The sequence below is a fragment of the Ambystoma mexicanum genome, chromosome 11 (genome assembly GCF_040938575.1).
Source record: "Ambystoma mexicanum isolate Mex_15411 chromosome 11, UKY_AmexF1_1, whole genome shotgun sequence".
Taxonomy (NCBI): Eukaryota; Metazoa; Chordata; class Amphibia; order Caudata; family Ambystomatidae; genus Ambystoma; species Ambystoma mexicanum.
The window spans coordinates 202,500,156-202,521,715 of record NC_090934.1 but is presented as its reverse complement, the minus strand read 5'-3'; the positions used below and the strand labels follow the sequence as shown (position 1 = coordinate 202,521,715).

The 21,560-nt window shown below is 46.0% G+C and overlaps 1 protein-coding gene across 1 annotated transcript in view; it reads left to right on the top strand.

Moving 5' to 3' along the window:
- Positions 1 to 21,560, top strand: part of LOC138503248 (uromodulin-like) — a 147,631-nt gene that overhangs the window by 21,231 nt on the left and 104,840 nt on the right. Inside the window, exon 2 of the mRNA XM_069622841.1 lies at positions 17,319 to 17,393. Coding sequence (XP_069478942.1) covers positions 17,330 to 17,393 — 64 coding nt within the window. The 5' untranslated portion in view covers positions 17,319 to 17,329. The remainder of the gene's footprint in view (positions 1 to 17,318; positions 17,394 to 21,560) is intronic.

The following is a 21,560-nucleotide window of genomic DNA, read 5'->3' as shown; positions in this document are numbered from 1 at the left end:
GGTGTGCCTCCTTAGCGAGTTTGTGAGCTTCTTGCAAGTCCTGTAGAATCGTATCCAGAGTTGGAATTTTGGTTGAAGGCGGACTGAGCCCGGGCAAGTGTTGAGGATGGTAGCCATAGGTACAATAGAAAGGACTCATCTGGATCGAGGTGTGAAGAGAGTTGTTGTAGGCGAATTCCGCTTGCGGGAGGAAGCGATACCACTCTTCCTGTTGGGGACTACAAAAACACCTGAGATATTGCTCCAGATTGGCATTGAGTCTCTCCGTTTGGCCGTTGCTTTGAGGATGGTATCCTGAGGAAAGAGCCTTATGAATTCCGAGAACCTGGCAGAGGGAAGACCAGAACTTTGAGGTAAATTGTGGTCCTCTGTCCGAAACTATGGTCTTAGGTAGGCCATGCAGACGGACTATGTCTTGGAGAAATGTTGCAGCCATCTCTGAGGCCGAAGGCACTTGCTTGAAGGCGGAGAAATGTGCCAGCTTGCTAAAGGAATCGACCGTCACCATGATCGTGGTCATTCCGTATGAAGGAGGCAGATCCACAATAAAGTCAGTGGATAAATGTTCCCATGGGCGATCCGGTAAGGAGTGTTGGTGTAATAACCCCAGAGGTTTTCCTGCTTGGTGTTTGTTGGAAGCACAAATTGAACAAGTAGAGACATACTGACCTACGTCCCTTCGTAGGGTAGGCCACCAGAATCCTCTCCGGACCAAATCAAAGGTCTTCCTAATACCAGAATGCCCTGTCAGGGGGGTGTCATGACACCAAGAAAGTATTTGTTCTTGCAGCTTCTTTGTGGGGATATAGAGGGCTCCTTCATGATAAAACAACCCATCTTTTTCCTGTTTAGTAGACAGCGGAAGTTCAGCACACATCTGATATTGAGGGATTAAATCCTGAAGAAACGAAACCGTAGAAGCCAACACGGTGAGATGTGGCAAAACCAGTTCATGTCCTATATAGGATCCGGATGGATCTCCTAGGCTTCTAGATAAGGCGTCTGCCTTCTTGTTTTCTGTGCCGGGTATGTAAGTCATCATGAAGTCGTATTGTAGGAAAAAATACGCCCATCTGGCGTGTCTGGCATTGGAACATTCCAATTGTTGTAAGACCCGTAGGTTGCGGTGGTCAGTTCTGATAGTGAATGGATGTGTGGCTCCCTGCAGGAGGTGTCTCCACTCTTGGCAGGCCAGTTTTATTGCCAAAAGTTCCTTTTCGATAACAGAGTAGTTTCGCTCACTACTAGTTAAAGTCTTGGAGTAGTATGCGATCGGATGTTCATAGCTGTCTTCTGCCTCTTGAAGTAATACTGCCCCTACTGCCCCCGCAGAAGCATCTGTTTCCAGAATAAAGGGCTTAGCCTGATCTGGTTGAACCAGGATGGGTGCTGTAGAAAAGCATTCCTTTAAAAAGTCGAATGCTTTTCGAGGTTCTCCGTCAAAGGCGAATTTAACGCCCTTCTTCAACAAGGAGGTCAGAGGGAGTACCTTCTTGGAATAATTGGGAATAAACCTCCTATAAAAATTTGCCAATCCTAGAAACCCTTGCAGTTCCTTGATGTTGGTAGGATCTTTCCAGCTTCTTATGGCCTTTACCTTATTTGCATCCATTTCAACACCTTCCTTAGACAGTACGAAACCCAAGTAGGACACCCTCTTGGATTCGAACGAACACTTCTCTGGTTTTACTAGCAGATAATGGGACTGCAAACGTTGTAAAACCAGTCGGACCAATGATCTGTGCTCAGACAAGGACTTGGAGTAGATCAGGATGTCGTCCAGGTACACCACTACCGACACAAACAGCATGTCAGCGAAAACCTTGTCCATGTACCTCTGGAAGACGGCTGGTGCGTTTACTAGGCCAAAGGGCATCACACGATATTCATAGAGCCCAAATGGGGTGCGGAAAGCCGTCTTCCACTCGTCTCCTTGTCTGATTCGCAAGAGGTGATAGGCGCCTCTCAGGTCAAGCTTCGTGAAGTACTCCGCCCCCTGTACAGCCTCCAAGACGTCCCGAATCAAGGGCATGGGATATCTATCCCGGACAGTGACCTTGTTGAGACCCCTGTAGTCTATACAAGGGCGAAGTTCTGTCGAGTCCTTTTTTGGGATGAAGAATAGGGAGGCACCACATGAAGATTTGGATTCTTGAATGAGTCCGTTCTGCAGATTTGCATCTAGATACTCTCTTAATGCCTTCCTTTCCGGTAGTGACAAAGGGTACATTCTTCCGAATGGTACTACTGCTTCCGGTATCAGATCGATACAGCAATCCTCGGTTCTATGGGGTGGTAGTTGTTTTGGAATTGTGTCCATGAATACCTCTGAGAAGTCCTGGTAATGTAAGGGAATTGAGGCCACTGTGACTGGCTTCTGGATACTTCTCCTGCGGTCTACAGTGTGGGGAGCGTTACACAAGGTCATACAGTGATTATCACAGAACTTAGAATTGAAAGAAACCTGGTTTGCAGTCCAATCTATGTGAGGGTTGTGTCTTCTTAACCAAGGAATCCCTAATACCAATGGGAAATGAGCAGCTCGGATCTGATCAAACACCAGAAACTCTTCATGTTGACCTAACCTCACCCTTAATGGAACAGTTTCCAAAGTTATGTGGTCCGGATGACAAGGGTCTACCATCAACCCCTTCTACCGGAATCGGGGTAACCTTGGGTTTGGCGGGTACCAAGTGCTCAGTAGCCCACTTGGAGTCGATGAAATTTCCCGCTGCTCCACAATCCAACATGGCGAACACTTCTGTGGGAGCTTCTTCGGTTAACCATAGGTCCACTCTGAACACCATTAAACTGTTGTCTTCCGGGGTGTTCACTGCTCTTGTGTAGCTGCAAGGGTGCTTGTTACCTCCCACGAGACTTCCGTTGCTATAGATCGGGGACGGAAGTTTCCCTGTCGACGAGGAGGGACTTCAGTGCATTCTCTCAACAAATGTGTCGAGGAGCCACAGTACATGCACAGTCCTGCCTCTCTCCTCTTTCTTCTTTCTTCTGGCGTCAGAGGACCACGGGCAGCTCCAATCTGCATAGGCTCATCTGTAGCAGGGCTGGCTCTAGGTGGAGGAGTAGGGGTAGGTTGTGAGAAACTTCGGTTTCTTCTTCTCTCAGATCTTCTTTCTTGAAGTCGGAATTCAATCTGAAGGGACAATGTCAGTAGCTCCTGAAAAGTTGCAGGACGGGCTACTCTGGCTAGTTCATCTTTGATTTCGTCCTGGAGACCTCTTCTGTAGATGGTTTGCTGGGCGGAATCAGGCCAATCTGCCTTGGTTGCTAGCCTCTGGAAAGGAGTTAAATAAGTTTGAACGTCCGTATTTCCTTGTTTGATATCTAGGATTGCTTCCAAGGATGAATAGAATACTTCTGGCCTATCAAACCTTTCACTGAAAAGTTCCGTAAAACGGTCATAGTCACTCAGAAGGGGATCGTTTCGGGTAACAATGGGTGTAGCCCATGAAAGAGCGTTTCCGGTAAGATTGGCTATAATGAACCCAACCTTTGATCTGGCTGTCTCAAAGGCGTGAGGTCGGAAGGCGAAATACACCCTGCAAGCGTCAAGGAATTCCTTCAGTTCTCCTGGATGTCCATTGTATTTGCCAAAGGAAAGGGGCATAGTAGGCAGGTCCCCGCGATCATCCCGATGTAACACCACTTGCTGTCGGAGGGCTACGTTCTCTGTTCGCAGGGCCTGCACCTCCATAGTAAGGTTCTGCAGAGCAGCCACCAACTCCTGATACTGCTCGAGTGACGCCATGAAGGATCTGGCGCGTTGTATGCTGTCAGATACCGAGGCTTCCTCCCCCAACTCCTCACCTGTTTCTTCCGGAATGGGTTCTGTAAGAGTAGCCTCTGATCTCTTCTGATCCCTCCTCCTTGTGGGAGTCTTGTCCTTTGGTGCTCGGGCCTTTTTACCGTACAGATAGGGTCTGTCCCCTCCGGAGGCCACCTTGGCAGAGATATTCCCTGACCGCGGGGATCCCCAGGGGGCCAGTCCTAGATTCAGGGAAAAAGCACTAAGGCAGAAAAAACCCTGTTCCCAATTGGGTTCTGCTGGGCGGCAATTAGAACTCCTCTCTTCCCATTATGAAAGTTCCATTTGCAGCAGGCAAGGAAGTCCGTTAGAATTTAGAACAAACTCCACCGCTGATGAATGCTCAGTGTATCCAGGAGATGTGGAATATTAAACAGGAGAATACAAGATAGCTACTAGAGCCAGAGGTTCAGACTAAACAGAATAACAGAGAAAAAGGACTAGAAAAGGTAAGTAGATAAGGAGAAAAAGAACCCATTCAGAGCAGATTGCAAAGGCGAACAGTTAGGAAAAAAGGAAGAAGTACCGTGAAAGAAACCACTCCCCAGTTAAGAAATGCTCCTTAAGGTCTTAGTGAGCAAGGCTTCGCTCGCTAAAACAGAGTGACGGCGCCGGTTGCAATTATACCCCCGGTACCTAAAAGTAAAAGAAATGAAAAGACCAATAGTGCTCAAAAGAATTACCAACGGAAATACACATTAGGAAGGCAAAAAAGAAAAAAGTAAGCACGGCACGGCCCAGAGCAAGCCGAAATACCGCGTACAGTGCAGTAGAAATGTTAGGCAAAGGAGAAAGCAAAAAACAACGGGTGTACAAGGCTAACACAAGAAGGGCTGAGGAGTACAGTTAAGAATCAAACAATAGGCGAAAGAGGGAAGCCGGAACGGATGAATTTCACGAGAGAATCTCCACACGAACCGAGCGCTGGTAAACAGATACAACACGTCGGCTTGTGGGAGGAGCCTGCCTATAAAGGTTCGGCGGCCATCTTGGGTGAGGACTGGAGCGTGATCAAAGCTTCCAGCGCTTCCACAGCCTCCAATTCCTGACAATCATGGTCACCCTTTTCATCCGTCCTTTATAGTAGAACCATGTGCTACTGTAAACCCATGACTGTGACAAGTATATGAACTACTAGGACGAAGAAGAATGTGAGAGGCATATAGAGTAACCAGATGATGAGACAGCCAAGTACTAGAATGAGGCGTCTCACTGGAGGCTTGAAGAGTGTCAAATAGACTTTCATAGATGGTGTTGACGTTACGCAAGGGCTGCGTCACCAGTATAAACAGGAAAGCGAGAGCGGACAAAGACAATCTCATAGCGGGAGCCAGAAGTACGCAAACAAAGCCGGGGAAGTTTAAAGTTGGAACGCTGCAGCCAGACCAATCATGTCTCTCTGGGAGTGATAGCGGAAAGGCAGGAAGTTGCTAAAGCGTCCTGAGAGCCGGCAGGGAGCCTACTCACTGGGTGGTGTTTTGACCGCTGGAAGGTAGACTGTCTGGTCTAGAAATGACACAGAGACCACAAGCCTGTCGCTTAGCCATGCCGGAAGCGAGAAGGGGGAGGAAATTCTCCTGCGAACCCGGGAAGAACCAGAGCCATATCACCAAGGTACTGCAGATAACTGGAACAGCAGGAAGACTGGATGAGGTCCGGGAAGAGGCCCAGCTCACTCCGAGTGCATTGGGAGTTATCTCCCTCATCGCAGTGGCAAACCCATACCACTGCTCAAGCAGAGTACCTCGGGAGTCATCTCCCTCTTCGCAGTGGACAAGTCAATATCACTGCTTCAGCAGAGTGCAACAGGAGTCATCTCCCTTGTCGCAGTGGCCAAGCCAATACCATTGCTCCAGCTGAGTGCAACAGGAGTCATCTCTGTCGTCGGTACGACGTGCTCTTGCCGACAGGATTCTTTTCAATGGAATTTTTACTGAAAAGATTCCATCGACAAAACTAATCAAAATATACAAGGAGGTATGGGGATTGAAGGGGAAGTAGAAGGGGGGTTGGGATAGGTATACTAATATATGGAAGGAGGGGTTTGGGAGGGCAGGTAGAACCCTGAATTTAAAAAAAATATATATTTTGAAGAGTTTTTTTGATGGAATTGCTTTGGTAAAAATTCCATCAAATAAACTCCTGTCGGCAAAACAAATAGAACCCCATCATCGCAGGGGCCAAGCCAATACCACTGCTCCAGCAGAGTTCAACGGGAGTCATCTCCCTCGTCACAGTGGGCAAGTCAATATGACTGCTCCAGCAGAGTGCAAAGGGAGCCATCTCCCCATCGCATTGGCCAAGCAAATACCACTGCTCCAGCAGATGGCATCAGGACTCATCTCACTCGTTATACTGGCCCAACCATTACCACTGCTCAAGAAGACTTGTGAAAGGTTTACAAGATAGATACAGGGGAGCCCGCAACAGATATTTATCCTCCAGACATTAAAGGAAAGCAAAATAAAGCCCTAAGCTTTTCTACTTCCTGGAAAGAGTTGAAGGGACTGACACAAGTTTTCTGTAAAAGTGCTGAAGAATCGTTGTGGAGAACTTTGATAAAGGAGCCGGGGAATGGGAGTCATTTCCCTGGCCCTGTTTTGAAGGGACACTGAAAGGATTACTATTACGAGAAGACTGAAGCAAGCTACCAGGAAAAGTGAGTAATTCTTCTGAAGGAACTTTGCTTTTGTTATAAACGTTTGGTTTAAGTGTTAGGGTTAGATTGCTAGGTATCTGACAGAGGGCAGAGAACATATTACTTTTGGATGGACATTGTGACCGGTCACTAAACATTTTCCTAGCCCTTTAGAAGTAGGGAGAGATAGGTTCTTTTCTTCCATAAATAAAATGTGTAGCCCTAAACAAAACCCTTCCTTGTCAGACTCCCTCTTCTACACCTTCACATATTCAAGAGGTAACCTTACAGTACCATTACTGGCGGTTAATGCAGCATGTGCCCATCTTGCGTGAATTTTGGCCAACAGGTGTTTCTGTTTTATGTTTCATGATGGTGTATCTGGGCAGTTTCATTCTTTAACGTAGGTCCTTGCAGCTCTCACCAACATACTTTCCTTGTGGACATTTCTTGCATTGGATGAGGTATACCACATAGGATGATTTGCAATTGTATGTTCCTTGTATCTGTAGTGTTTGGTTCTGTGAAGTTTTTGCAGCTGATTCAGTGTAGAGGTGTTCACAGCTTTAGAATCTCCTAACATTGAGTGGGTATGTTCCCTGACATCTCTGTTCTTGATCTGGTAGAAACGTGCTCGTGGTGATGGACCACGCAAGATTGTTTGGTTGTTTGTGTGCAATTTAAGAGGTTCTTTGAAGACGTCACTCAGCTCCTCGTCTCTGTTAAATATTGATGGTAGGTCCTTAACAATTCTATTCAGTTGTGTTAGTACTGGATGATATGTGACGACCAAGGGTATTCTTTCCGCGTTTTCCCGGTCTCTGTATTGAAGCAGGTAATTTCTGGGTATTCTCAATGCCCAATCAAATTCCCTGTCAATTTGTCTGGCTGAGTGTCCCTTTTGCAAGAAGGAGGTACAAGGTGTGGCAAGTTGGTTGCCCCTTTACTTCCTGTGGGAGCATATATGCTAGTATCGGATGGTCTGGCTGTAGATGATGGAACGTTTTGTTTGGCATCGATGAAAACTTGTCCCATTTTAGTATTTGTTCCTGTCCGTTGGTTTCCTGTTAATTCCAAAAGAAATGGTGGTGTCCAGGAAGTGTACTCACCTTGGAGTATTCCATGGTGTACTTAGTGCAGTGGTGGCAGCTATTTGGGGATTCATACAAATTGTTTCAGGGAATCTTCACCTTCTGTCCAAATCAAGAAATTATCATTGATGTAGCGCATGTATGTTAGTAGTTTCTGGGATTTTTGAGAAACCTGAGAGTGTCCTCACTTTCTTCTCCCCAACTTCCTCTGCTCAGGTGGCCAGGGAAAGGCCATCGCTTTTGAATCCATTCCCTGGGGGTGGATATGTGAGGGAGGATCACCTGGGTGGAGGAGATTTGAAGAATGGAGGCAGGATGTCCTTAGGTGGGACACAGTATTTCCCATTCCCTTTTCATGATAACCCTTCCATCCCGAAAGCTTTAATAGGGTCCTGTCAACAGACCCCCTTTATCCACTTTCAGAGCGACCAGTGGAAACACCCTTATTATAAAAGGTCTAGGAAAATAACACCTCAAAGGAACTCTCTGTATAGGACCAGGTAGAACTCCTTCAAGGCACTTATGTTGCTTCTCAGACACCTCGAACATATACCAAACCAGAAAGTAAACCACTAGCAGGAATCCCTATCCCTGTCCCTTCCACACACACACACACACACACACCATGTCCCACAATTGTATGCCTTTAAGACTGGGACGAGGAAGAGGTGACTAGGAGTAATGCAAATGTCTAGTCCGTTTCATCACTGTGGTACTGAGAAGCCGAAGATGCCTATGGAGGATCAGGCATGTTAGGTTAATTGGTGTAATAATGGTCAGGCAAACTGCTCGCACATGCAACCTATTGGAAGGCCACAGGTGCTTAAAAGGAGGCCCAAGCAGGAAAGCAGGAGGATCTTGCCTGGAGAGAAGGTAGCAGCTGCGTGGCGAGGAGCAGGCTGGAGCAGGACTGGCAGAGAGGATGCTGTGTGCTCCCAGGTGGAGAGAGAGAGGTGCTGTGACCCGAGTGGGCCGTGAGAGAACCAGAGCCCCAGCAATTACCTGAGCCGGTTGTTCCCAGCTCGAGCTGGGGAACACGTAAACCACCCAACCGCGGGTGGACGCTGCAAGAAGGTTTCCCGACAGTAAGTGCTGCTCGCTGGAGATCCCGACGCGTACCAATGGGTGAAGAGAAGGATGGAGAACAGCAAGAAGACGCCCGGCGAAGCAGAGCAGCCCCAGTGAGCATGAGACAGGGAACACTCATACTGGGGCACTCTATTAGTGGGACTTGGACATTTAATGTTTGCGAACGAGCGAAAGCTTGTAAGAAAGGGGTTTGAAACTCGAATAATGAAATAATGAATCTCGAACAAGTTGTCAAGTATTTTGGGAAATACAACGGCATATATTGAATACCGAACTAAAGAAAAGTTCCGGAAATCATGTGAAATTATAGCACGAGTGGAAAGCGAGTGATGTGATATTGTGAAAGGAGTGAAACTTGCTAAGAAGCATTGAAAACAAAGTGATAGTCTGTCATGAATACTTATGAACTAAGTGAAAGGCAAGTGTGAAAGACAAGTTTTTGAACTTGAAGAGGCAAGGTGAAAGCAATGTGGTTGAAGCAGATATACACCAGAGAATAAGGTGAATGAAAGTAGTCAAAGGATTGTCAATATACAAGTTATGACCATGCCCGAAAGACTGCCAAAGAGAAACCACAGCATATGTTAAGTACTGACACTGGTGCTAGGTGAAAACTGGTGTTAATCAAGAAAGAATAAGAGCATTACAAAGTGCCAAGGGTTATTGGTAGTGTGAGAAACCTGACAGTATTCTCCCACCCACTCCCTCTGGATCTTCCATTCAGGTGGCCAGGGAAGGGCCATTGCTTTTGGATCACGACCCTGGGGGTGGACAAGCGAGGGAAGATCACCTGAGTGGAGGGTGACGAGGGATTGGGAGGAGGATACCCAAGATACCCATGGTAGTTCCCCAATCCCAAAACAACCCCAAACAATTCTCCCTCAGCCTTAATGCGGTATCTCCAATCTCACCTCATCTCCCCCTCCCCATTTCCAACAAATACTGAGATGAGAAAGAGGTAACTAAAATCAGTAAAGATTCCCCATAGGATTAACATGGGGAAAACAAGGGAAACCTACCCTAGAAAGAACTCAAGTTGTCCCACTAATAGAGTCAGGCAGAGTCAGGCATTTAGTGGCAATCATTCACGCCTGACTCCACTTGACTGGCCTTTTCACTATAAAAGGTGTGGTCTTACACAAATGGATGAGTGAGAAGGTGAGCAAGCAGATGAGTGAGTTGGGAGGAGAGCCGAGATGCCAGCGCTGCCCAGGACCAGAGGCTAGAGACTGGGGTGCAGAGATGCTGAGAAGCTGCAGTTCGCAAGAGCAGAAGCGTGGCGAGCGAGTCGTTTCTAAGCTAAGAAGAGTTCTTGTATGGGAACCGAGAGGCGTGCTAGTCCCCTGCAGAAACTGCAAATGCGAGTGTTCATTCCCTTGGGCCGGTGTGACAGCCCAGTAGTGCCCGAGGGGCAGGCGGTGAGACCCTGACCTCGGTACAAAGAGCCGTTGTGAAGCCAAAGTGCAGAAGTCAGCCCAGTGAGTCTGAAAGAATTGCAGAGCCTGGTTGTGAAGAGCATGATACAAAGTGCATCTGAAACACATAAGAAAGAGGACCACATTTGTGTGAGTGTTCTATGGAAGTTAAAGGGAACATTTCAACGCTGGGAAAGATACAAGTAAGATTGTAACCATGAAACTAAGGAGACGCGCGTGTGTGAAATAATAAATGGAATACAGTCTGACAATGAAGTGATTCGAGTGAAAGGAGGGTCCAGAAGCCCCTGGAAAAGTGCAAGAGGCAGGAAAGGAAAAGACAGTGTAAAAGGTTTCAGAAGCCCATGGAGAAACATGCAAGAGGCACAACAAAGAGGAGGAATTAAAGGACCATGCAGGTGTGCACAACAAAGGGAAAGGAATGCACGAATGTGACGCAGGAAGCACCTGAAGATAAAAAAGTGCAAAGGAAAGCAAGAGTAAGAAACAAAGAGAGGGGAAAAGTGTCAGAGTGGTCACGCTGAGGAAAAGCAAAGAGTCTGGCATTTTTGAAAGCCTCTGCTTCTACCACATGAAAGGATGGTGTGTAAGAAGGACTATACATAAGGTAAAGGTATATCCTGACCAGATGAATTGGTGTTTGGAACTAGAGGGGTCTAAGCTTGAGGAAGGGTGCCCTGTGAAACCAAAAGGAAACTGTAATATATTGTATGTTGTTTTGAAAGCTTAAAGAGGCCTGAACTTGGGGAAGGGAACCCTGAGAGGCCTATGGAGGAAAGTAGACTTTTGGCATCATTACAACCCTAGCGGTAACCATGCCCTTATTAAGGGCACGGCTGCCGCTGGTAATGATTTTTTACCGGAGCCCAGAAAAGGGCAATAACTGGGTCATGCTGACCTTGGCAGACCCGGTAATTGCCCCTTTCTGGGCTCCGATAAAAATGAATCCCCATTCCCATTGAGCCCAATAGGGCTCAATGGGAATGGGGGAATTAATGACAGGCCCGTTGTTAGCATCCTGGTCTGCTAGTGGGTCCTGCTAAGGACGCCTGGTCTGGCCAGGCATCCTGAGCGGGACCCGCAGCAGACCTCGTAATGAGGCGGCCCAGAATGAATGGTGCCGGTCCCTTACCAGCACTCTTCATTCCGCGGCCGCCAGGCTCCTAATGAGGCCCTTTGTGTTTTGTGCTGAAAACCGGAAGGGGGGTCTGAGAGGCCTATTGAGAATAGTTAACAAGTTGAAGCTTGGGCAAGGGAACACCAAGGAACTTAAAGACACTGAAGGTATTTGAAATCAGCATTTTTCCTTTTCAAAAATACTTTATATTACATTTTTGGACAGCAAGAGGGCAAGCATAGGTTTAGACGCAGACAGACTTTTATTTTGAACTACTAGACAACAATGGCCATTAGAAACATCAGTTAAAGGAACCATCCCTTTAGAGTTAGTGCCAGCCAGGCATTCCTCCAACCCAGGAACTTTCATAAATAAAGGTTTTAAAATAAATACTTTTGAGTCTGTATCTCTTGATACCATGCCTGTCTCACAGTTGCGTGACCTGTAATGGGTGGCCCGTGTGGTCGGACAACTGCACCTAGAGCAAGTAGCCTGATTTGGGAAAGAGCAAAGAGGAGCCCAAAGCCCAAGGATGTGTGCTGCAAGTGCTGAAATGAAAGAAAGCATATGTTTGAATTGAAACGAGTCAAAATGAGTGTAAAGTGAAGCTGAAATTATTGGTGAAAGTCAAGAGACTTAAACTGTGTGGAACTGTGTTAACCCTTGGGAAGAGAACCCTGAGGTATTCTGGAACTGTGTTAACACCTTGGTGAATAGTACCCTCAAGTATTCTGGAAATGTGTTACACTTTGGGAAGAGAAACCAGAGGTATTCTGGAAAAGCATTGAACTTGGGGGGAAAGGAACCCGGAGACATTCTTGAACTCTGTTGAACTCTGGGAAGGAAACCCCGAGATATCCTGGAACTGTTTTACACTTGGTGAAGGGAAAGCTGAGTCCTTTTTGTGGAACTATTTCAACTTAGGGAAGGTGAAGCTGAAACAAGCCTGAGCTGGAAGAAGCAAATAACTTTATTTAGAACACTGTTTCTGTTGGTGCAGACTTCCCTACACATTGTACATCTTAAGTTGTGAGGGCAAGCATAGGTTTTGGACATAGACAGACTTTTAAGTTGAATTTACTGACACAGATTATCCTTAGTTTCTTTAGGTAGGGAAATCCCATCTTTGCATAGGGAAAGCTAGGCCTTAATCCATCCTGACATATAAAATAAAGTCTCTTTGTTATCAAAGTGAATCTGTTGTCTCTGTCTTGCTTCATGATGCCTTCACAGATTGTTGTTGTAAAAACCTCTGTTCGAGGTTTGCCATGAAAAGGTTAGCATAGTGAGGTGCCATTAGTGTGCCCATGGCAGTTTCCAGGCTTTTGTGGGAAATGTCTTCCATTGAAGCAGAAATAGTTGTGTTTAAGTATGAACCTTGTGAGATCTGTCAAAAACCACTCTTCTGACGTTCACTCTTGATAACGAACACCTGTTAACATACACCTAACAAAAAAGCAATACAAAAACCATTTGTCCCTTCACCACTTGATATTTTTGTGCAATACGTTGCAGCTATAATCCTAGTCTGTGTTGCTAATGTAGCTCTTTCGCACCGCTCTATTAACTCTATTAGGGTTGAGGTAACCCTAAATGCACAAGTTTCAGTCCCTTTCGCTTTTATTTGCTGGACATTCTTCAGGGGATAACCATCAATCTTATTTGCATCATATTATCATTAAGACTTGCTGGGGTACATGTTTCAACACCCCAAGGTGCTTAATATCTCATTCATTATGGTTCCTGGTAGCTGAGCTGTTTATGGATGCATAAATGCATTATGTGCTTTGTGTTCACGTGTGAATTTGCTCTCTATGTGCGATCACTGCTGCACTGATTACGTTAAAACATTTTAAAGTGGAAAGCGCCAACCTCAAAATCTATGGAGGGCATGTATTTAAAGCCCTCTCCTTGTTGTGTTCTGATAGTTTACCTTGTCTTGGAAGGCCACTGCTCACTGCTTCTGAGGTGCAAATAATAATTAGCATTACCAGTGTGAGGAACTCATGGTGGCAACAAGTAAGACAGACACAAGTGGTCACAATTCAAGGGTGTTTATTGAACCATGGATTCTGTATGCAGGTTGGAAAAACACCTATTCTAAACCTAAATCTAAGATGGGAGCAAGCGTCGACCATCAAATGAAAATTATGGCCGTCCTAGTGGCGTTGTGACAAATGAAAGGGGCCTATACTAAGAAACCTATTGCCAAACCTTACAACTGATACAAGAAAGGGTGTGGGATAGTCCTCAAGAAAAGAAAGAAGTGTTCTCAAATAATATGTCAGGATGCAGTAGCCTGGGTCTCCCATTCCCAAGTTTTGAACACAGGGTAAGGTGGTATCTTGGAGCACGGTACAGTCTCTGGCCTCTCCAGCATGAGACGGACAGTTCTAATGGCGGCTTTCAGGACCGTCGATGGCCAAGTCTCATTTCACTTGAAATTTGCTTGCCTTCGAGGACCTGATGTCTTCAATTAACAAAAACAAAAAGTTCCTTCAACAAATTAAAGTTCTTTCCCAATGTTTGCTGGGTGATGGGTTCACCCCTGGGTCCCCCTCTTCTGGGCGCTGACCCTTCTCTCCTCTTTTTAGCAGGATTCACTTCCCTTGTTTTCTCAATGTCTTTTCAAACAGTTCATAGTGAACATCTCTCTGTTGGGTTTTACGTCTGTCAACACTCTGTTTCTTGGGACTTTAGACTTTGCCCCTCTTTGGATTTGTGTCCCTGGTTTTCTCTCACTGTGGGATTCACTTCCCTTTCTTTCACTTAGTTTGTAGATCAAAGTCTTTCGATTGTACAGGGATCTTGCTTGACCCGCAGTATGACCACTTTGACCTATTACGCTGGCTCTCCTATGGCCTGCTGGTTTCTGTAGTTTCTCTCAGATGGGGATCGACCAGAGTCTCTGGAGTTAGCACCCATGTGGTGCCGGCTTCCCTCTGCAGCTGGTCTCCCCTTAACACTTTACAGTTCTTTTACAGTTCCTCGAACTTGGCTCAAAACTTACCACTTTACGATTACCAATGAACACAGCCTGGTTCTTATCGGCTCTCCCCTCGACTCACGGGCTGAAAGAATCGCGTGTCTTTCCTCTTCATTGGAGTCAAGGCCGGTACCATTATCGCAGGAGCTTCCCTCGCTCCTGCTTATTGACGTAGGCTTGGCCCTTGTGCCGTTGACATCTGCTGCAAGACACTTTTGCGATTATTGGTGGTCTGAGGCTTTCTTCCTCAAAGGTTCTGCTGGTCTGGGACAAAAAGGGCAAAGTCATTTCTTTCCTCGCCACCCTCTCTCTTCCTGCCGTCTTTCTCCTTCATTTGAACTGTCGCGCCTGATTAGCTGTCTCATCGTGCTGTCTACCTTGCTCGTACTGTGATCTCTGGCTCCACCATTTCTCCCTGTGGGGAAGGGAAAAGGCTGTCAGGTGTGTGTTATTCTGATCAATTGCCTGACTTTGCCTGACCCTTGTATTGGGACATGTCAGATAAATGACTCTGGTGTTAGTCTGTTGTCCTTTGCGTTGTGCGAAAGTGTTTGTGTTGGAAAAGTGGCGGGGGGGTCAGAGGTTTGGAATGTCCTACGTGAGAGGATGGGGAAAAGGTGTCAAAGGAAAGGGACTACCGTGTCTCACCCTTCGGTGTCCCACTCCCAGAGAACCCCCCATCCAGGTGATCCACCCTCACTAGTCCACCCCCAGGAACTGGATCCAATTGCGATGGCGGTGTCCTGGTCACCTGGATGACAGTCCCTCAGGGGCTAGCTAGGGAGACACCTTCAGGTTTCTCACACTAGATTTCCTAGTGAATACTGGATGATGCACTAAAATGGGAACCTTCCTTGAGACGTAGAGTGTGATCCACATGCTACGCTATGGAGCACAATCAACACAAACCTGCAAACATGTAAACACCACTGTACCTCACCGGTCCATCCTTGACCAGGGATGACAAGGATATGTGAAAGTGTCCCGAATTTCGGAAAGAACTGTCAATTTTAGCTAGCCTGTATGCATATCTCATTGATGTGTAAATGAACAGTGGGGAGATATGGGCTATGAAACTGTATGCATGGCCGTATTCACTGGGGATAGGAAAATCCTGCAAGAACATCAAGGACATCAGGGTGCTTCTCTGCGAACCACACCAGATGTTTGGGAAGGCAGGGCTAATCAAATGTATGCCTATTTCCATTCACTAAGAATGGGGAAAGGTTCTGTGGGAACATTGGTTCACAGAATGCAGGTTTTTGCACCACATTTCACTTGAGAACATGCAGTGTTTGACAATGGTGGTCTGATAAAAACCCAAAGGATTGGAGACCTTACTGTGGAGAGAGAGGCACTGTGATTTGAGGCCATGTCCTGGGTGCAGTGCCTATAGAAAAATGACTGAAATCCACTCCCTGCTACCACTGCAGTATGGTGCAGTCTATCATGGGGCATGGCTGTGCATGATTTTCTGGGCAGTGAAGACTTGGGATATTGCAGCTGGGGTATGGCTGCAGGCTGGGTATTGCAGCTGGGGTATAACTGCAGGCGGTGCACTGAGGGCACTACCTTCAATGCCTGCAGGCGAGTCTCCCTTCCTGCAATGCATTCAATTCCTGTGGCCTTCCCAGGGTTTAGTGCCACTACTTTTCTTGCCCACAGGGTGTGGTCTGAGGCCATGTCCCAAATATAATGATCCTACTAGAAATTCCAGTATTTCCTGTGCTGCCTGCCTAGGTACAGCTGCAGTGCTCTTAGGGTTTGACCCTTGCTCAGCGTCTGTCTGTGCTGCCCAAAGTCCAATAGGCCATGACCCACGCCTGCACCATACTTTGCAGTGGGTTATGGTGAAGCAGCACATTGAAAATCTCTGTCTGGGGTTTAAATTTGTGAATATGTTGGCTCCCAGCTATCTTTCAGAAAAAATCTCAGTACCAACCAACTCGACGGTTGCGGTCCTGCGGTAAGCTGTTGATGCAAATCCCCCCCTCAAATTGTGTATTTAGGGGTGATCGTAGGTTTGCACTATATGGCCCACAGTTATGCAATAAGCTTCCGTTGGAAATTCGGCCATACAAACGCTCAGTTCTTTTTGCAAGGTTTTAAAGACCCTCCTGTTCAAGTAACTGTGGCAGGATGGCGCCAATATAGGAGTTTCCTCAGGATTATGTTCTTGAATCTGGTAGAAATGTTTTTTCTCGCATTGTTCGCTTGAGTGTATTTATATTCAATCTGCGCCAGATACGATTTGGTTAGTTAGGTGCTCTTTATAAATGACTCAAAATCAAACCTATGGACCCTTCACCCAAGGCACAAATTGTAATCATGCTTATGGCTAATGTGTCCCAATAGAATGTATATTCTCTGGTGTGCGCTTATTCTTCGTGTACCGCTTCTTTTCTTCCTTCTTTCTTTCAATATTAATTGTTCATGATGTTTACTCAGTGAGATTACAATTTTGCATCTATTCATTTGTATCACCACAATGACTATGCTGTTTTCAAGGGTTTTAGACAGCTCTGTAGAATTCCATGATGTTTGCTTTGTAAAATAAATAAAACCAGGAAAATGCTATGCCCTGTGGGTACTGGAGGTAAGGGGCACTGTGCTGTGATCATGCCCTTGGCCAGTACAAGTTGGAGCAACATACCTAGGCCTGGTTGTTGGCCAAACACTGGGTGCTTTGCCCATACACTATGACATTCAGACAATGCACCTGGAGGGTAACAAAGTGGCATAAGGTCAGCAGTGCACTGTGGGGAGAAAACTATTCCTGGAGTGTGGTCATAAGACATTCCATCAGCACAGTGACAGGAGCCAGGATTACATGTTCCATGAATAACATTACAAAATCACAGTAACAGACTTACAAACGTTACACTTCTTGGGATCTATGCTACTAAAAAAGATGACAAATTCCCTCAAAAAAGTAAAGCAGTTGAAGGGAGGTTATGATTCAAAAACTGGAATGTACCACTTATAATTAGCACCGCAACCATAAAGTGCTCCCCCTCTCAGCCCCAGACATATATGGCTGATGACCTCACATGTAGCATGCATGCCAAATGACATCACACATGATACAGTATACTTACATCCCTGATGGTCTAAAGCTGTGCTTTTGTCTTCTAGAGATCCCAGGAATGACGTCTTTGAAGATAAAGGCCTGGCTTGGGCTCCTCGTCACTCTTGGCTGTTTCGATAAAGGTGCTTTGTCTCTTGTAATGTGTCCATTTTTTAGAAATGCTGTATTTGATAATTGTCTTCTTCAAACAGCTAGTGATGCACAATGAAATTCACAGTATTCCATATCATAAACTTACTTCTAATATATAGTAAAACAAGAAGGGGCGAGACGCGCACTCCAGTTCCTGGCCAATATATTACCTGAAAAAAAAAGTTACTGGGTTAAATCCCAAAGTGTCCAGTTCATTCACAGGGTTAAATCCCAATTGCTGCCCAATTGTTCACATGGTTGATTCCCTTCTTGCACTGCTGTTCTCCTCCTTGCGCTTTCGTGTCGCCAACACTCCTCAGGGAGACTGAGTTGCCTTTCTGTTCAGGTGAATCCAATATAATTGCTGTTGCAGTCTCTAGGAATTGTGGTAGCTGTAGTCAAACCATTTTAACAATTCAGGTGACCAGGAAAAGACACCCCTCTAAAAACACACATCTTACACTTAGCAGGCCATAATTATGGCTCTCCAATGTAGGGCATAATGACCCCAGTGCTGCAGCCTCTGGAGTCCGGATCTCCACAAAGTACATGGTAACACAAGAAGGGTGAAGGCGCGCACTCCCACGGATCCCAGGGCGCATCTACTGGTGCTGCAGTGTTGCATTCCTGGGAGCGGCCATCTCTGGGGAGGACAATGAGGATTCTCATCTGCTGCTCCTGCTTCTAATGCATTTCATTATATGATTTATGTAGGTTGGATACCGGTTCAGCACAGAAAAAGAGGGGAATGAAGTTGTTTATCTGAGCAAAATCAATGGTGCACCCATTGTGTGGCAAATCTCACCCCATAGTTCAGAAGAGCACTCCGCAGAGGTTCAGACAAGCTGGGAACATTTCCATTCCACAACATTCTCCTTCAGTTGAAGCTGAGAAATATGCCATGCAATGTACATTATAAGGCCTGCTCTGTGGACCATCACTTACATTTTTGGTGACTGAAGCCTTCTTCAACTCCATACTTTCTTCAGGGGTCAGGAGCCTACTCATGGCATTCATGAAAAATTAAAAGAGGAATGAGGTAGGATACACTGACTTCTTCACATGGCATAGCACAGACAGGCCAGTGAAGATACTTACAGGCCTACCTCACCTGCTAGGGACCCAGTAATGGTCGCACTGGGACGCATCGAGAAATCGATGTCACGGCTAAAGGACACATTTGAAAAAATGAATGAGGAGGTGGCCCCGCTGGTGTCTAGAACCTCCAGGCTTGAGTAAAAAAGTGCAGGATCAATGGTGGACCCAAACAATTCCTGCAGTGAAGAGGATAGGAAAGGAGATGGAGGCAGTGATTAAACGGAATAGGGTGTAGGGTAACTCCATGACAACCAGACATAGAAAATGCAACCCACTAGGGAAAAAGGCTGGGTGCACTCTTTTATGAGAAGAACAAGAGCTTTATTTTGCATAGAAAATGGAAAGTGCTGACGTGGTATTACAAGTCCACCTTTGCAGAGCTCTTTTGTCATCAGAGTAAATGTGATCTGTTATCCATAGAAATTGTCATTCATGATTGATTCGATATATAGTATTAATCCCCCACCCTCATTGGCTAGCACCTATATACATGCTAATAGTGACATATGTGCCTTTCTTCAATTGGCTGTTTCGTCTTCTTCTGTACGTGGCTTAAATAGGCAGCCACGCTCAAAGACTAGCGCCCTCACTAGATATGTCTGAGGCCAACTGAACCACCATTTTAAGAGTACCAGGAAGTGCTTATCCCTCAATAGCAAGGAATGCCTATGGCTATAATGAATCCCAGGAGCTTCAGGCTAACACCCATCTAGCCCCCATATTGGTGGTCTGGTGCCCCTTAATCTCCTGATGAGAGGAATTCCCTGGCAATCTTATAGTGATCATGACCTCTCCTCCATCATCTCCACACATGGGTGACGGCCTCTTGACCTTGGAGTGCTGCAAAGCAATTGGTTAAACTTAAAAAGGACACCAACCTGTCTCTACTCCTAACCATGTGATGTACAGCTGGTCGTCAACATGAACTTGGCAGATAACTTTGAGGTCAGCCTGGTCCATGCAAACAAAGCAACTCTTTTCTCATCCTAGACACCCAGGTGCCCCCATCATGCCTCCCCGCTGCAATCTTATAAACATTGTCATTACCCTTTGCTCTCCCTGGTACAAATCACTGACCTTGTCATTCTCTGTTCCTCCTTCCCAAGAGGTAGGCCTAATGTCCCACTAATCGATCCACTTCATGAACGATTTAAGAGTCTTATTCCTGCACATCTGGTAGTTAAAATAGAATGACCATTATACTGGGGGTGGGGGTGCGCTATTCTCCTAAATCTCAGTTCATGTTTTGGCAGCCCAAGACCTTTCCCTGGCTCCCAAGAGTATGGCCTTTGTGGTAGGCCTCAGCCCTTCTCCAATTTGGTTGGGCAGATTCCTGCCTAATTGGTCAAAGGTTCAGCTTGATACATTTAAGTATGTGGGTATGTGAGTGTTCCCTAACGTGCCTGGAGAATGGAATGCGATAATCAAGCAAGTGACAGGGCCTTGTTGTTTTGTATTTCCAACATGGCCTGCAATGATTCAGGCCTACTTTTAAATGCAATGTTAGTTTGTGTTATAAGCACGGTATCCTATGCAACACTATTGCAAAATAATTGATTTGTTTCCCCTATGTAGATATGTATCTCCTAACCGTCATACTCACCCATGCAGAAACCCCCATCCCTCCTACACCATCATCAACACATTTTCCACGTGCTAATATATTTTTCGCAATCAAAATCGTCTGGGAGGGGTAATTTGAACATGCATCCCACCATTCCCCCCTTTGGTTAATCATCCATTAACTAACTTCTCACTTTCTCTCTCTCTGTCACCTTCATCTTTGGGGACCCATGCCCAACACACATGACGCAGACTCCCACCCTCCGGTGCATACTTCTCTTGAGTATATGTAAGATATATGCAATCTCCATCACCCGCTAAATCCACCCAGTGCTCAGTGTATTTCTCTAGATCTGGTGAGAGTGATTTTAATGTCCCCGGTGGGTATATAGGCCTTTCAGTCCTAACCATTCGCGGCATACTTGGGTCCTCAGTCTGAGCTTGCCCATCCTTTGTACCTAGGAGAGCCATTCCTGCCCCGATAGTAACCATAATCATTGCGCTGTTCGGGATAGTCTTTGCACAGCATTGGAGCATCATCTGGCACATGCAGTTAAACACCAGCATAAGTATCACAATCAAAACCATTATCTACAACACTGCCAAAGCCAGGAAGGCACCCAGGAGAACAACATGTTGAACAAATCTTTGGCCTGCACACTCACTTCACTTTCCATGCCATTCTTTAGCACATGCAAGGCTCCTATGATATGTGTCAAGGACCCGTTCTCTGTGCCATTTGGGGGTATGTACGTACAGCAGGTTAACCCTATCTTCTTGCACTTGCCCCTTCTATCGCCATCAGGAGATCCAGGACATATCGATTTTGAAGTGTAATCAATCGAATTACCCGCAGCTCACTCTTGATAGTGTGTAGGCCTTGCTCTTTGTCATTTGCTGCAGCCTGATCCCTGGTGTTAAGTGGGATGCAAAGAATACCTCTGTCTTGGTGTACAGCCAATATTTATCTGGAATTGCTTTGAGCAACCTGGATGAATCCTCTAAAAGATAATCTGATTTCTTACTTCCCAACTTTGCCGACCTCTTCTTCTTTCTCATTTCTGGGGCTTTGATGGAGGCTGGATTAGATTGTGACACCCCCTGCATGGAAGCTACTGTCAAGTGAGCTTCAGCCACCACCAGGATATGTACAGAAGGCATGGTATCAAACAGTAAGACAGACACTAGTGATCACGGTTCAAGGGTGTTTATTGAACTTCAGTTGGGTTTGGAAAACTCCTATCTAATCCTAAATCTAAAGATGGGAGCAAGCTAAAACAATCAAATAATAATGCAGCCCTAGTGGTGTCTTGTCAAACTAAAAGGGTCTATACTAATAAACCTATTGCCAATCCTGAATGCTGATGATACCAAATATGACTCTCCCCTGATGTTAATGTACACCGGTATTTTGGAGTATATTTTGTTATTCCCGTGTACCCATGTAACTCTGACTAGGAATGCATTTTCGAGGTCTGTTGTAATCACATTGGCCC